The following is a 16530-nucleotide window of genomic DNA, read 5'->3' on the forward strand; positions in this document are numbered from 1 at the left end:
TTGATTTTTTTTTAGGTTGCTCCTGGGTATTCTTACGGATTTGGAATTGGACTTTCTGGTGGGTTGGGTGGGTTTGTTTTTATGAATTTTTCAGAGCGGTATGGAGGGGCTGCATTTAGGCATTTGAGTCAGGGAGGCTGTTGTGAGTTGAATTTTCTCCATGATGGAGAGCCAATTGTTGCACCCAGTTGCTGAAATGTGTGACACATGGGGAGGCCCAGGGCAGTTCTCAGGGCGTTCTTCTGTAATTTCTGTAGTTGGTGATATTTACTAGCCCCTCGGTATAGTCCATTTCAGAAGTCAATTTCAGATAATACTAGCGCTCGAGCTAGGGTGATGCAACGTATTATATAGAGAAAGGGTTTGCAGGAGTGAATGAGCTTGCAGGTGTATGCTGATGCTGTTGCACTGACTTGTTTGCGCAGAGTCAGGGAGGAGTCTAGGTAAAAACCCACAGTGTTTACCTCGTTGGCCACCAATATGTAATTGCCGTCAATGTTCAAGGACCGGTATTGCTTGCCCAGTTTATTCAAGTTGGTAGGAGAGGCTAGAAGGAGCAGCTCTGTCTTCTCATTCAGGCACAGACCGTGAGTGGCCATCCAAGCCTGAATGATGAGGTAGATTTTATTGATGAGCAAGGTCCTGTCAAGGGTAGGAGGATCTGCATATCATCTGAATAGCTGGTGTAGTTCATAGTTCATTGCACTGAAGGTGCTATGTGTCGCAATGTAAAAAAATGATCCCTATGGAGTTTGTCACTCATAACCAAAAGAAACACTGTTTAAATCAATAATATACATCAGAGCATCGGAAAAAGATCTTGCTCTTTCCAGATTCAATATTAAAAAGCCTTAGAGTCCAGCAAAAGTGCTGGGGGCCTCTAAGGTAGCGGGGTATTGGCACATTTCGGAGAATTCTCCCCAACAACGTATGAGGAAAAATAATCCACCAGTAAAGCAAAAAGGTCTGGGGTTCACACAGGTCTGGAAGACTTATTACTATGAAAATCTTATGTAACAGCATGTTTGAGAAGTTGGGGCAGTTAAGGTGGTAAGTTTGCCTCAGCTTTCAAAATGACTGTCCTGTACAGAAGTCTCCACTAACAGCTCCCTGGGGAAATGGGAGTGATAGAATATACTTTTGTTGCTTCTGACATCCCCCCCCCCAGTAGCATAAGTGGAACTATGCATGGCACTTAACCATGTTTCCAAGTGCTTTCACTTTGGCATAAAGGATATGGTAATGTGGGCACAGGGAGAAGTACAAAAGTACCTAGAAAAGCTGGGATTGAACCCGGGATGTTTGCTTGGCAATTAAACTGCTAGACAATATTCAGTTGGCAGACGTGAGCCTGGTTGTCGAATGGAGAAAATCACATTTCTTAATCTCATCACTGATTATTTTTTATTTCCAGGGTGATTTCAGAGAAGATAACTTCAACACAGCAATGCAGGTTCTTAGAGATACAGGGGAATCTGCTAAAGGAGACCAAAAAGGACGAAAAGGTGGCACAAAGGGTAAGGGAACAATGTTTGGGGCCTTCGTAAGTGCTATTTTTTTGTAGATTTGGTCTGCTTTCATCTGTACCTTCCTTTTTTGACCACTACATGAGTCTAATCTTCAGACAAGTGCGTAGCTGATAATACCTACTGGAAATTGTACCCTTTATTGATTTTTGCTTTGAATATGTGTGGGTCTAGCATCAACTTGATCTAGCATTCTTTGATTTCCCTCCATTATTGTTCATTGGATCAGTACCAAACACTGTGCCTAAATGAACAATCTTAGATTCTTAAACACTACTTTGCACTACACGTGTTACACTGTTTTATAGTGCACAGTGCTACCACCCAGGGGCAGTCTCCAGGCACTGAAGAGGCTCTGCAAGAAAGAGGACAGGATTGGTTAGTGAAGTTAGAGTGATCAGATATGTCCAGAACCAGGTGAAACTGGCAACTGTGTTGGCTTGCAGATAGTGAATTGCATCTGTCTGGTAAGGTCCAGTGCCTGTTTTTTTTTTCTATGTGACTGTTATTTCGGGGTGTGTCTGTGTGTAGATTGGCTGTGTGCACTGCCTTGTTGTATCCGTAAGGTCCAGTGTCTGGTTATTTGTAAGCGTGCATTCTCCAGCATGGGGTCTGGCATGGATACACATGCTCATGAATATTCCCGGTCGTCAGGCTTGGAATCCTCGGTAAAAGAAAAAAAATTGGTTTCATTTCTGAACTTTCTCCCAATAACCAATCACTGGTCTCTGGGTCATACTGCCCCAGCCAATGACGGCCCTCTACCTAAGCCCCTCCTCTGGCAGCCAGCTTCAGATTTTTACCACACGTTCAATTCTTGGGAGTCCTTGTGCTTAGCTCTCGAGCTTTTACTGCCTATTGCGTTTTTCAGAGAGTTTACTCTTATTTTTTTGGTCAAATTGAGCCTCAAGCTCCACCGATTAATCTACCGATTAGCGGGGTCCCGCTTCAGAAATCTCTAACCCCCCCCGGGTGAAGTTTCGGCGAATTTCGCTTTTTGGAGGGTTCCAGAAGATCTTGGAGGCCTACCCCATTATGGTCATGGCCGAAGACAAAGGAGACTCTACGCCTCTGTTTAGGATCTACCCAGGATGTGGACTACAGAGCGTCTTCAATGAGGATGGGCACTCCCGGTGCCTCTACTGCCTGCATGCAGATAAATTGCACGTCGAGGAGGCCTGTGCGTCTGCAAGGACATGTTCTCCCGTACCATGAAGGACAATCACAAGTGACTCGCTGACTGGCTGGAGTCGAAGAGCCCGGCGGCAAGTGAGCCCTGGCAACATACTGCTCCCAAGAGGAAATCCGAGCGGTCTTCGTAGACCTTTGAGGGAGCGCCGGTGACGGGGGCCCCACATAAGGCAAAGCACCGCGAGTCTGGGTACGGTCTCCTCGGCTGCCAGGCCGGACGCAGTATCGCTGACTCAGTCAACCACGAGCCAACGCTCTAGCTCGACGATAAGGAAGACGGATAACCCGGGTAAGCTTCTGGAGAAGGCCCGCTGGCCTCAGACGCGCCTAAGGTCGTGAAGGCCCAGATTCACCAGGCTAAGGCTTTGATTGAGGGAGCGGTAGCGTCCCTGGCTAAGACCGCAGAGGCGGCCCCAGTGGAGACAGCCCCCAAGCCAAGAGTTTCCCTGCCGAGCCGGAGGGAATCGTTTTTCACGCCCATCGATAAGACCCCCGTGAAGCCCCTGGGCGAGAAGCGGGGGGTGGCACGATAGTCCTACCGGACTCAGATTTCTGATGCTTGTTACTCTGCTTAGAATCACATGCTGTGCATATGGTCCAACATCCAGTGGTAACCGCAGAGTATTGCATCTTGTCTTTCGGGGACCGAAAGCGGACGTCTGCATAGGCGTGTCAGTAATACTATCCCTATCGTGATGTGTAGTGTACCCAAAATCCCTCAGGTGCCGAGGTCCCTCAGATTTCTTTTTTCCGCCCAGATAACTGGCCGCCCTATAGCGGAGCTCTTACTAGAGACATTGTTTATCTTTACCGAATTGTCGGTTATTTCCCCGTTAAGTTACTTCGCCCAACAAGAACCTCTTCGACAAAGACTATGGGGGGAATCGTCTACAGCTGTGGATTTCGGCGCCTAAGATCCGGGGGCCGGATTTTCCACGTGGTCGGGCCCTCTGGCCGACCTATACAGTAGGGAGAGTGGGGTCAGGGTGGCCATATTGTCGGTATGTCTTTCCTCCTTTCCCCTCTTCCCTTTTGGTCTGGTCATCCTTTCCTTCGGGTATGGAAAGGACTCCTTTTAGATTCTGCCCTAAGTGTAGGGTCAGATATTGTTGAAAGGACGAACGCAAGACGTTTAATGCCTGTCTCCCCCTAGAGCACGACGAGAAGCGGTTTGCGGTGTGCAAACTCCTTCGGCCTAAGACCCTTAAGGAGCGTCGTGTAAAGCGATGGGCCGTGTACGGTATGTCACACGTGGAACCCCCTTCCCCCCACCGCCACGCCTGCTGAAAGTGATGGGGGTACTTCAGATGACCAGACTTCCGTTTCGGATGTTATAGACCTTGATGCGAATGCTTCTAGGTCCGCCACGCCCGTCCCCGACCCTTTAAGGCTTGACTCTGGTCGTGCTCCAGGGACCACACCCGGCGACGAGGCGTACAAACGCATCGCACCAAGCACACAACCCCTATGCCAATTTCGACGTCTTCGCCGAAAAAGGTGAAAGCGCCAACAGGGCCACCAAAAACTTCGCCGATTCCCTCGGATCATTTAGATCCAAAGCCTTCCTTGCATCCACAGCAGTGTTTTGTGACTGGGCAATCTAAACAAGATAAGTGCGCAACTCCAAAACCTACACACGTCGAAGCGCGGGTATCCGACGCTTCGATGGTTTCTAAGGCCTTAGTAGGCCCGAAAACTACGTCTAGGCCTCTACCCGGAAAAACCAACCGCTAGTCCCGCGGAAGGTAGTACACCTGCCAATAAATCGGAGCCTCTGTCTCACGATGATTTGGCAACTATCGAAAGCAGCATCGGAAGAATTACAGTGGCGGTGGGCTTTACCCCGATTTCGCCTAAGTTTATGGGACAAGCCGCGGAAAAAGTTTCGCCGGTTTGGATTCCCGATTCTGACAGCGCTTACGAGGATAGTGGAGAGCCTCTTTCCGACACCCTGAGAGACTCCTTTAGACTCCGCAGGGCGGAGAATTAAGTAGTTTCTGCTCAAGTAGGCCCGTTTTGGGTCCTCTAAATGGACTACAGAAAAATTCTAAGGGTGTATGGATCGGCTGGAGCAGATTCAGTTCTTCTGATCATCCTCCCCCCGAAAAAGGGCTCGGGTAGACCCTAACCTCCAAATTCTGGAAAATCAGCCTCATGGTTTCCAACAGGAAGACGTGGTCCAGATGGACACATATAGAGACATCTATAATGAAGAAGCTACTTTTTTGCAAGACTATGAAGAGGATCAACAGGATACTATGGACAACTGGGAGGAAACCCAGCAGGAAGGCCAGGACCCATGGACCCATGGACACCGCAAGATCAGGACTCTGATGTTTTGTGCCTAGACTCTCCTCCGTCCTCCCCGGCTCGCCAGGCCGCTCCTGTAGATGACCAAATGGCATTCAACTCCATGTTGAAAAAAGCAGCTGAATACTTTAAAATGGCCCCTCAAGAGGCGATACCTGAGCAGGATTTCGTGGAGGTTATCATTAAGGAAAAACCTCCGGCTAGTCAATCCATCCCACTCCTTAACTGTTAAGAGAAGGGTAGCTCCCTCGTTGGTGTCGCCTGCTCAAATAAGGGCAGTGAACCGGAGAGTCAAAGAATTGTTTCGTCCTTCTCCTTCTGACCCTCTATACATCAAGGGGCACGCCATCCCAGACTCACTGGTAGTGACTACCACTCTAAAGAGGGCAGGGGTACCCCTTGCCACGGGAGAATCACCACCGGACAAGGAGTCTAAGCGGCTGTATGCCCTGGGCAAACGTCATGTCAGCAGCTGCATACACTATACGGGTTGCTAATACTACTCTATTAGCAAGCTATGCTGATGCCCAATGGAATTTGCTCCAGGAAGGCCTTCAAGAGGTTCCCGAACCCGCCAAGTCAAAGCTTCTCTCCATTGTATCAGAGGGAACACTAGTTAACCAGAATGTGGTGAACACCCTGGACACTGCGGAAACTGCAGGCAGGACTCTTGCTCAAAGGACTGAAAAGAGACACTTGGCTGCGTACATCGATATTTAGACCTGAGACTCAGGCCTCCCTTATTAATAAACCCATTGAGGAGACTAACCTCTTCCGGAAAGCAGTAGATGAGGCTTTGGAAACAGCCAAGAAGGAGCACGAGATTCTAAAGTCTCTGCAACAAATTACACAAACGGTCCTCCCAGAGGGGTAATAACTCTTGGCGGTCCTTTCAAGGGCAAGCCTGTGCTGGTCAAAACTACGGCACGGGTAACTTCAACTCAAACCAAACACCTGGAAGCCACACTTACTACCCCTCAAGGGGTCAAATGCGGTAAAGGTAGAGGCAGAAGCCCCAATCTCAGAAGAGCCACAAACTCTGGTCAGAAATGACCACCAAGTCGAGGTCCCCTCCCATTTCATCCCGGTTGGGGGGCGATTAACAACTTTTATCAGGGCATGGGAGGGGATAACCTCCGACCAGTGGGTCTTAAAGACGGTCGCCCGTGGTTACTGCGTGGAATTTGCAGGACCGCCACAGTTCAGACAGCCGTGCTCACGGCGCCTTTCACCGGACCATCTGGAGATCCTGATCCAAGAGGTGGAAGCACTGCTGGGAAAGGACGCCATAGAAGCCGTCCCTATTCAGGTAAACTAGGGTATTCAGTGTACTTCCTTGTACCCAAAAAGGATCTCACGATGCGCCCTTTTCTAGACATGCGCCCAGCAAACAAGTTCATAAGACCCCAGATGTTTCGCATGGTAACACTGCAGAAGGTGATCCCGTTGCTGAGACAAGGGGACTTCGTGGCAACATTGGACATGAAAGATACATACTTTCATATTTCAATGTTGCTAGCGCACAGGAAATATCTAAGGTTCATGATCCTGGACAAGCATTACCAATTCAAGGTACTCCCTTCGGCATCACCTCGGTGCCAAGGGTGCTTGCCAAAGTCCTGGCAGTGGCGTCGGCACACCTGCGCAGACTATCAGTCCCAGTTTACCCTTCCCTCGACGACTGGCTCATCACAGGGGGACTCGTTCGACGCTTGTTTTTCAAACACCCAAAAAATCTCCTTCAGCCTTGGTTTCTCAATCAACGAAAAAAAATCTAGTTTAGTCCCCAGCCAAGTAAAACAATTTCTGGGGGCTCTAATTGGGACGGAAGACTGTCTTGAACATGCTTTCTCAGATCCCTCAGTAAGAAGCCAGTTGGGAGGTGATGGTACGCAAACCCATGCGTTTGCTAGGGATGATGTCGTTGTGCATATACTAGGTTCCCCACGTGCGGCTGCGCATGCACCCCATGCAAGAGTGGCTCAACAGCCAGTGGTGTCAGGCCAGCGGACAATGGGAAGATACATTAGTTGTCTTCCCAGCCCTCATTCTCTATCTGCAGTGGTGGTCAAGAGAAAACCTCTTGAAGCGGAAGACCTTCACCACCCCTGCAGTGGAAGCCACTCTCATGACAGACTCATCTCTCAAGGGGTTGGGGGCTCACCTGCTTCAGCAGACAGCACAAGAAGTTTGGTCCCCTCGAGTAGCGTCCAAACATATACATTTACTGGCGCTAATTAGCGGTGTTCAAGGCATTAAATGCCTTTCAGATGAAACTGCAAGGGAAGACAGGGCTGGTTCTAACGGACAGCACTACAGCCATGTATTACCTGAACAAACAGGGGGGCACACACTCTCCAGGGTTATCGAAGCTGTCCCAAAACATTTGGATATGGGCTCTCAAACACAAGATCTTTTTGTTGTCCCAACATGTTCCAGGGAAACTCAATCTTCTAGCAGACTTGCTCAGCAGAGATTTTCCTCTGCCAGAAGAATACGAATGGCGTCTGCACGAAGACATCTTGTCCAACGTCTTCGCAGAATAGAGCTTCCCAGAGATCGACCTGTTCGCAACTCCGGACACCCAATGCCAAGACTACGCCTCAAGGTACTCCAAAACCGCTCCAAGGGGAACGGTCTCTGGATAACATGGTCAGGGAAATTTCTACGCTTCCACCCCCCCCCCCTGCAAACTACCACCCCCACCCCCCCCCCCCGCTCCTCTTCTCAACAAAATCGTGCTCAAGATGCACCAGGAACCAGTTACCATGATACTGGTGGCCCTGGTTTGCTCATCTGATGGAAATGTCCCTCTCCCCACCAGTAAAACTACCCTGCCCGTACAACATGTTTTCTCAGGACAGGGGGGGAGACCCTACACCCATGCCCACAAACTCTGAACTTGGCAGCCTCACTCCTAGATAATAGAGTTTGGACACCTACAGCTCCCTCAGAGGTGCATGGACATACTCATGGAAGCTAAAAAACCTAACATACGTTATTGCTATGCCAGCAAATGGAAATGTGTTGTCATCTGGTGTAATCCCAAGGGCGTCAATCCCATCGATTGCTCACCCACACACATTGTGCTGTACCTTACCCATCTGTTAAGACACTGGGTTGGTCTTCAATTCCCCAAAGGTTCATCTGGCTGCTCTATCAGCCTACACCACATCACAACAAAAGGTGTTGTGGTTGAAGATACTGGTGATTAAGGCCTTTATGGAAGGGGTTAAGAGAATGTATCCTCCCATTTCTCAACCAGCTCCTGGGTGGGACCTAAATGTGGTTTTGACCAGGCTCATGGGAGCTCCCTTTTGAGCCAATGCATAAAGCAAGTCTAAAAGACCTGACTTACAAAACAGCTTTCCCAGTGGCTATCACTTCTATTAGAAGGGTTAGCGAACTACAGGCTTTCTGTTTTAGACCCTTTTGTTAAGTCCACAGGGATAAGGTAGTTGTGTGCACTCACCCCAGACTTGCATCTAAATTCATCTCGAAGGTACATGTGAACCAATCGATTGAACTACCAACTTTTTTCCAGAATCCCACTAGCCTGACCGAAAGAAGCCTACACACACACTAGATGTGCGCAGGGCAGTCATGTTCTATCTGGAAAGAACTAAACCACTGAGGAAAACGAACCAATTTTCCGTTTCAGTGGCAGCTGGTAGAGAAGGGATCCTGTCTCTAAATCAGCTATCGCAAGGCGGATTGTCAAATGCATCACACTTTGTTACACTCTTGCAAAGAGAGAACTGCCCTTCAAGCCTAGAGCACATTCTACTCGAGGCGCTGGGGCATCCAAAGTGTTCATTGCAAATGTTCCTCTTGAGTCCATTTGCAAAGCGGCACCCTGGAGTTCTGTACACACCTTTTACAAAACACTATTGCGTAGACACTCATTCTAGGTCTGATTCTCAGGTGGGACAAGCAGTACTACGACATATTTTCTCTGTTCCTTCTCACAACCCACCTCCGGGTACTGCTCGCTAGTCTATGCACAGCATTTGATTCTAAGCAGATTAACAAGCTTCAGAAGACATGCATTACTTACCATAATAGCATTTCTGATGATTGTATCTGCTTAGATTCACATGCGCCCTCCCTACCTCCCCGCTCGGGGTGGAAGGAACATGGACGTCTTACTACTTTCTCTCTTCATGTACTCACTCATTATAGCCTTGGGCTCCCTCTTGGCAGAAAAAATGCAATCGGAGGGACTTCGGCGCGTGAGGGATTTTGGGTACACTACACGTCACGATGGGGATAGTGTCAGACAAACCTATGCCGATGTCCCCTTTCAGTCCCCGAAAGACAAGATGCAATACTCTGCGGTTACCACTGGATGTCGGACCATGTGCACAGCATGTGAATCTAAGCAGTTACAATCGTCAGAAATGCTATTACGGTAAGTTATGCATGTCTTACACCACTTTAGAACAAACCTAGTTCGATCCTCTGGACTTGACTAATTACCATCCAGTGGCAGGTCTCCCAGGGCCGCCTACGATCCTAGAACAAGTTGCATCTTCAGTTATAACAATTTGTGGATACTATTTTATATTGGATCAATTCCAAACTGGTTTATGTTCCTATTGTTAGGAAAGATTGATCGTTAATAAACTTTCTCTCCATATTTTGTCAACACTTGAAAATGTTGCTCCGTTTTGCACACTGCCCTGACCTTACAATGAAGTGAAGCCTTCAGCTTCACGCACTGGGCTTTTGCTTGCATTTTCTGTGGAAACAGACTTGTCTTTCAGGCTGTCAGTACTGGGAAACTTTTTTTCACTGTCATTTTACTTTACCTTGAGTAACTTATCATTGCACAATGAATCTTAGACTGCAGTGCAAAGGGGTTTCTTTTGTATGACCCTAGACTACACTCACAGGTGTATTTATTTTGCTTATCTAAGATGTGCTAATGGTCAAACTGGTGGCAGTTACTTTTCCCTACTTTTTCCTGTACTTTTTGATAGCCTTAACGCATTTGGCAACTAATAGTGGCTAGTGTCCAAACATGGCCGTGCCACAAGGTTTTTAATTTGTTCCTTGGCCATCTGGCCTTACAGCCGCTTTTTTGACCTGCCAGGTCAGGAAAATCCTTTTAATCATGCACTGCCCGGAGAAGGATGGCTTTTGCGGGCTAGTGTGTGGGGTCCCAGGAAGTGGGTGGAGACTGTCTGGTCCAATCTACATGGTGCCTGAATGTCTGGTGTGCATGCTTGCGTGAGACCCACAGTGGTCCCCGATTGGACCACTGCTGGTGTGCATGTGTGGGGCAGATTTTGTCATTGGAGGGGGCTGAGTCTGATCACTCAACTGACTTCCGAAAAGAGGTTTTCTGAAGCCATTCCAGCGGTTAAGAGGAGCCAGGTATCCTGTGAAACTTTGAAGCCTGAAGGAAGACCCATGACAAGGCTGGTGACCACCTCTTGCTGAGGTCCCGGTGATGCCCTGTTGAGCTGTTAGTTGAGAATTAGTGCAGTCTGACTGGTGTGGACCTACATAAGACTGATCTCTTGGTATTAGGGAGAATTCACATTTCTGTGCTAATTCTCCTTTTGCTGGACTCTAGGTCTTTTTAATTAGAACCCTGGCGTAAGTGATACCTTTTTCGAGGGGATTGCGTCCTCCGATGTAGTCCACATCTTTGACAGTGATTACCACAGCTGTGCTGCTTCGGAAAACTTTTTTGGCGTAGTCCTGCATCAATGACGTTCATAGGTTCCCTCGAGGACCTCCTCCGACGGTCGACGTCACTGGATGTTATATGTAGGACGCACAACGCCTGTAGTCTCAGTTCTGTTTTTTCCGCAAACGTGTTTGCTTCGAAATCTACGGCGTGCCTTGGTTCTCTTGTTGAATCGGTTCTTCTATTGTTACGAGAAAGATGTCTTCATCTTCTAATACCCCAAAGTCGGGCTTCAAGAAGTGTCGGGACTGCGGTTCCAAGATGTTACTTACGGACCTGCACAATGTCTGCCTCTGGTGCCTCGGCGAGAGCCATGCCACCGATGACTGCGACGAATGCCAGTCTTTGACGTCTAAGGCCTTGCAGGAGCGGAAGAAGCTGCCGGTAGTTAGGGTTTCCAAACCCCGTAAGTCGAAATCCGCTGGACTTTTGACCGACGATTCTAGGGGTGACTCTCCGCTTCACCGAAGTCCAGGGGGTCTCATTCTAGGAGTGGGTCCCGCCATTCCTCTGCCTCTTCGAGGCATTCACGGAAGCGCCGTCACCTGTTGCCTTCCCCATCCTTGTCGGAGGTCTGCGCCAGACGGGTGGCTTGTCCCACTAAACACTTCGCCGGCCGAATGGGATGAATTCCGCCGGCAGATGATGGGTATTTTTGAATCGCAGGGCACCGTTCCATCTGCGCCTTCGAGTGAAGCCGGCAGGGAACGCGCTAGAGCCACCGCTCGCACACCTTCGGGCTTGGGTGGTCGACGCGGTCAACGGGAACCGTTGAGGTCCCGATCGGACAAGGATGATCGCCACCATGCCCGATCCAGGTCCCGGTCCTTGACGCTGTCGAGACCATTGGAGCCTGTGAGGCCTTCGAAGAAGGTATCGGCGCCATGTCCGTCGAGGGACTTGCTCCGGCTCCGAGGAAGTTGTCGACGCCATCGGCACCGAGGCCGTCTAAGGACACGCTCGGGGCGCTGGCCTCAAAGCCGTTGTCGAAGTCGTCGCCGCCTCGGTCGACAACGCCACTCCCATTGGCTCCATCAACGCTTTCTGAGCAAAATGTGCATGAGGTTCCCCGGAGAGCTGTGTAAGCACCGAGAAAGGCGCTCAGCAAGACTGTGCGACCTATATTTGACCCATACTCTGTACTTCCTCCCAGGGTGGACTTGTTCCAAACCTTGGAGTACATTTGAGGTAGAGGAAGGGTCTGATGAAGAGGGGGGTGTGCCTCCTGTGGTTCCTGATGACCTGTTGTCTGGTCATAGTCAGTTGGAAGACCTTGGTCAATCTTTACATGACGCAAGTGGTCTTGATACCTCCCCGGAGGTTGAGTTTGGCAGGCCTGAGCCCGGTACACATGCTGACTCCTCATACAGGCGCCTCATGTCAAGGGTGACTGAGTATCTGGGGTGGTCTGCTCCACCTGTGGATTTTCTGCAGGATAACCTGACATATCTTGGACCAAGTTCTACCCACTAACCCAGTGTTGTCATTTCATATGGCCTTACAGAGAAGGGTGGCGGGGGCTTGGACTGCTCCGGAGAGTCTCCCGGCAGTGAATAAGTCGTTGCTGAAAAAATACCGCCCAGCCAGTGGTGACCCGAGCACCATGATGTGCAGGTTTGCTTGATTGCGGAAGTCGGGGTTCGCTCCTGATGTACAGTCCCGGCTTCTCAACATGCCCTTTGATGGTGTCCATCTTTTTTGGCAGCAAGGCTGACAAGAGCCTTGAGAGGTTGCAGACCTCCAAAGCTGCAGCAAAGTCCTTGAGCGCTGCAGTGCATCAACCTCCGCCTTTTCGGCCTAGGGGACAGCAATGGAGGGTAGGTTCTCGATACTACTCTTCCTTTGGTAGATCGAGGGGAGCTGCCAGTCAAAGGGGGCTCCACAGGAGTACCAGAGGTGGAAAGCAAGGTACTTGAGGTGCCAAAGCCACTTGGGGAGTTGCCTCGTTGCCCCCGGCACTGCCGCAGCCGCTTCCACTCAGTCATGAGGCCATGTCCCATGGTTCGCCGGTTGGGGGGGGGGGGGGGGGGAGGAGGCTGGCGCAGCATCTTGTAGAATGGCGTGCCATTACTTCAGATGTGTAGGTTCTGGAGATCATAGCCCACGGCTACTGTCTTACTTTCTGGCAGAGGCCTCATATCAATCCACCGGGGAAGCTCTTTATTTAATAGTCTGGATCCGCTCCTTGCTTGCACAGGAAATCCTATCCCTGCTAGAGAAAAGTGCCATAGAACTGGTACCTGCAGCGGAGAGGTACAAGGGATGGTATTCACCATATTTTTTTATCCCAAAAAAAGACGGAGGATTGAGACCCATCATGGACTTGCGTGGTTTGAAGAAGCTCCGTGGGAAGGACAAGTTCAAGATGGTAACTCTTTCTCAAGTCCTCCAGGCCTTTCAACTTCAGGATTGGTTTGTGTCTCTCGACCTCAAGGATGCTTACTTTCATGTGCCGATTCATCCCAAGCACAGGAAGTACCTGAGGTTCGCGGCTGGCGACTCACATTTTCAGTTTTGGGTCCTGCCATTCGGATTGAACTCCGCCCCAAGGGTCTTCACCAAGCTGGTGGTGACAGCGTATCTCAGGAATGGGGGAATCATGGCAGATCAGGGCGCGCACTCCCGAGCAAGTCCTGGATCATCTGTACGTCACCTGCCACTCCCTTCACAAGCTGGGCTTCTCCCTCAACTTAAATAAGTCTCATGTGACACCTACCCAGCGGCTCCAGTACATCGGGGCAGTGCTAGACACATCCCTGGGGCAGTGTTCGCCTCCCCAGGTGAGGGCTCACCACATTCTGCAGATGGAAAAATTTCAACTTGCCCAGAGTCTCCCGGCGTTCGAGTTCTTGAGATTGCTCGGCCTCATGGCATCCTGCATTTTACTGCTGCCAGAGGCCAGGCTGCGGATGAGATCTCTGCAGTGGGCACTCAAGATGTAGTGGTCGCAGTTCTCCGGCAGGACATCGGACCCCGTTCCGATTCCGCCCTCGGGCGCCCAGGACATTGTATGGTGGGCTGTCGAAGGAAGTCTATTCAAAGGGGCTCCGTTTTGGCAACCGTGGCTGGAGGTGACGATCGTAATGGACGCATCCCTCACGAGTTGGGGAGCTCATGCCAACGAGCTGACAGCCAGCAGTCGTTGGTCTCTGGAGTCCAGACTTCACATCAATCTGTTAAGCTGTGGGCTGTCGGGCTGGTCCTGAAGGCTTTTCTGCCGTCTGTGCGGGGGAAGACTGTCCTGATTATGACTTACCATACAGTGGCCATGCACTACCTCAACAAAAAAAGGGGGTAGGGTCACTCCCACTGTGCAGGGAGGTGATGCAGCTCTGGTTCTGGGCCATCCAGCAGTTCATCTGCCCGTAGACGAAAACGTGGCGACGGATTCTCTGAGCAGGCAGAGCATGGTCTCACGAGTGGGAGCTGGCTCAGGAAGTTCTTTTGGAGAGCTTTGCCCTTTGGGGAACACCACGTGGATCTCTTCGCCACCAGTGTCAACTGGAAGTTCGAAAGATTCTGCTGGCGGGAATTTCCTCCAAGAGGAGCCTTGGGGGACGCATTTGTAGTGGAGTGGTCCTTCCCACTGCTGTGTGCGTTCCCTACAGTCCCCGTCATTCCACAGGTGTGGCAGAGGTTCGGTTCCCGGATGATCATCATTGCTCCGGCCTGGGCCAGGAGAGCGTGGTACCCGGACCTTCTAGACATGTCCATCTACCCTCCACGTCATTTCCCCTACAGAGACGATCTGCTCTCACGGGAGGGGGGTCGAGTTATCCATCCAGAGGTTCAGTCTCAGCCTTCATGCGTGGTATCTGAAAGGCTGAGATAGGATTGGGACTTCCCTGAAGACGTGATGGAGGTGTTGCTTTTGGCCAGAAGGCTTGCAACGAAATCCCTGCACCGTTGGAGGAAGTTCTGTGACTGTGCAGGGTACAGAATGTGGATCCTTTCCAATGTTCCATTCCTTTGGTTTTGTCTTTCTTGCTTTCTTTAGCCCACAAGGGCCTGAATGTGGGTACCATTAAGGGTTACCTGGCGGCGCTGTCCCCCTTTAAGTGCTCGTCTGAGGATGTTCTTATTTTAAAATCCCTTTGATATCTGTGTCTAAAAGGGCTAACTCGTGTTTTCCCCCCCCCCAATCGCCTTTCCAGGGGTGCCGCGATGGGATTTGAATTTGGTTTTAAAGTTCCTAATGGGAGCTCCGTTTGAGCCCTTACATTCTTGTCCATTGAGACTGTCCTTTAAAACTGTATTTTTAGTTGCGGTCACTTCCGCACGCAGTGCGAGTTGCAGGCACTTTCCGCCAAACCACCCTTAACTATGTTCCAGAAGAACAGGGTTTTCCTCGGGGTACGGCCATCCTTTCTTCCGAAGTGTCGGAATTCCATCTGAGCCTGAAGGTAATTCTTCCGGCATTCTATCCTCCTCCACCTCTTGGTAAGGAAGAGGCGAGGCTGCATAGGTTGGACCCTAGAAGAGCTTCGAGTTTCTATCTCACACGGATGTCCCGGGTCCGAGTGGACGATCAGCTCTTTATTGGTTACGCTGGAAGGAATTTAAGTCAGGCTGTTTCCAAGCAGACCTTGTCTAGATGGATCATTTTGACGATCTCTGAATGTTATCGTTTGGCAGGAAAGGACCCTCCTGTAGGCTTACGGGCCCTTTCTAGGGGTATGGCTGCCTACACTGCACTACAGAGGGGTGTTCCGATTCGCCATATTTGCGAAGCAGCCACATGGGCCTCTGCCCATACTTTTGTGAAACATTATTCCCTGGACTCTATCCATGGGCAAGATTTGGTAAGGCGGTCCTCTATTCTGCAATTTGATTGGGCATTTGAAAAAGTTTCTAAATTCTTTTCCCACCTCCTTACGTTGGTACTGCTTTGGGAGTCTGTCATAGATGTGGAATACGTCGGAGGACACAATCCCCTCGAATAACAAGTTACTTTCTTACCTGGTAACGGTCTTTCGATGGGATGTTCCTCCGACTTATTCCACATCGTACCCTCCCTACCTGCCCTCTACAGAATTTCTTATGCGATTGCAGCTTCCGTTGCTGCAAGGCTTTCTGTAGTACTACTGGCAGGAGATTGGTGCCACACATTCTGGGGGGAAAAAAACTACAACTGAGGCTACGGACGTCCTACATATAACATCCAGTGATGGTCATCGAGGGAGCGTATCGATGTCATCGATGCAGGACGCCTACGCCGAAAAAGTTTTCCGAAGCAGCACAGCTGTGGTAATCACTTTCAAAGATGTGGAATAAGTCGGAGGAACATCCCATCCAAAGAACGTTACCAGGTAAGAAAGTAACTTGTTCTTCTCACTCGTGTTTGGACCTGATTTGGATTGTTTTTCCACTGTCTGACACACTCCATAGGCATCTACTTTTTGTATGGTGACACACAGCACCTTCAGTGCAGTGTCACAGAAAAATTCTTTAGATTTTGCATAAGGTTTAAATACCCTTTTCTTGTGTGAACTACTGTTACCAAGAATAGTAAAGAGAAATTGATTTACCTTTTCTCTTTGTAGGTCCAGCAGACCACATCCTATGTGGAGTGCTGGGGGATACCTACTAGCCCCTTGTTCTACATTCCCATGTAACATTTTCTGTTACCCTCTCTACTTTAAATGGTTGGTGGCAGTATTTTAATTTTCCTACCATTGTGCTTTTCTACTGCAGGCTGAACCCTCGGTTGCAGTATAGCACCCATTGGTGACTATTTTGTCAAAATGGCCCCTGTCTTTTTTTGACATTTTCTGTTTGAGGTCTTTCTTGGGTTTTTACTCTGTG

General features: G+C 49.8%; 1 protein-coding gene across 2 annotated transcripts in view; it reads left to right on the forward strand.

The window, feature by feature from the left end:
• Positions 1-16530, forward strand: part of MTREX (Mtr4 exosome RNA helicase) — a 1095475-nt gene that overhangs the window by 270297 nt on the left and 808648 nt on the right. For both annotated transcript variants that reach the window (XM_069627280.1, XM_069627281.1), the window contains exon 10: positions 1415-1517. In XM_069627280.1, coding sequence (XP_069483381.1) covers positions 1415-1517 — 103 coding nt within the window. The remainder of the gene's footprint in view (positions 1-1414; positions 1518-16530) is intronic.

This window comes from Ambystoma mexicanum, chromosome 6p (assembly GCF_040938575.1).
Source record: "Ambystoma mexicanum isolate Mex_15411 chromosome 6p, UKY_AmexF1_1, whole genome shotgun sequence".
NCBI lineage: Eukaryota > Metazoa > Chordata > Amphibia > Caudata > Ambystomatidae > Ambystoma > Ambystoma mexicanum.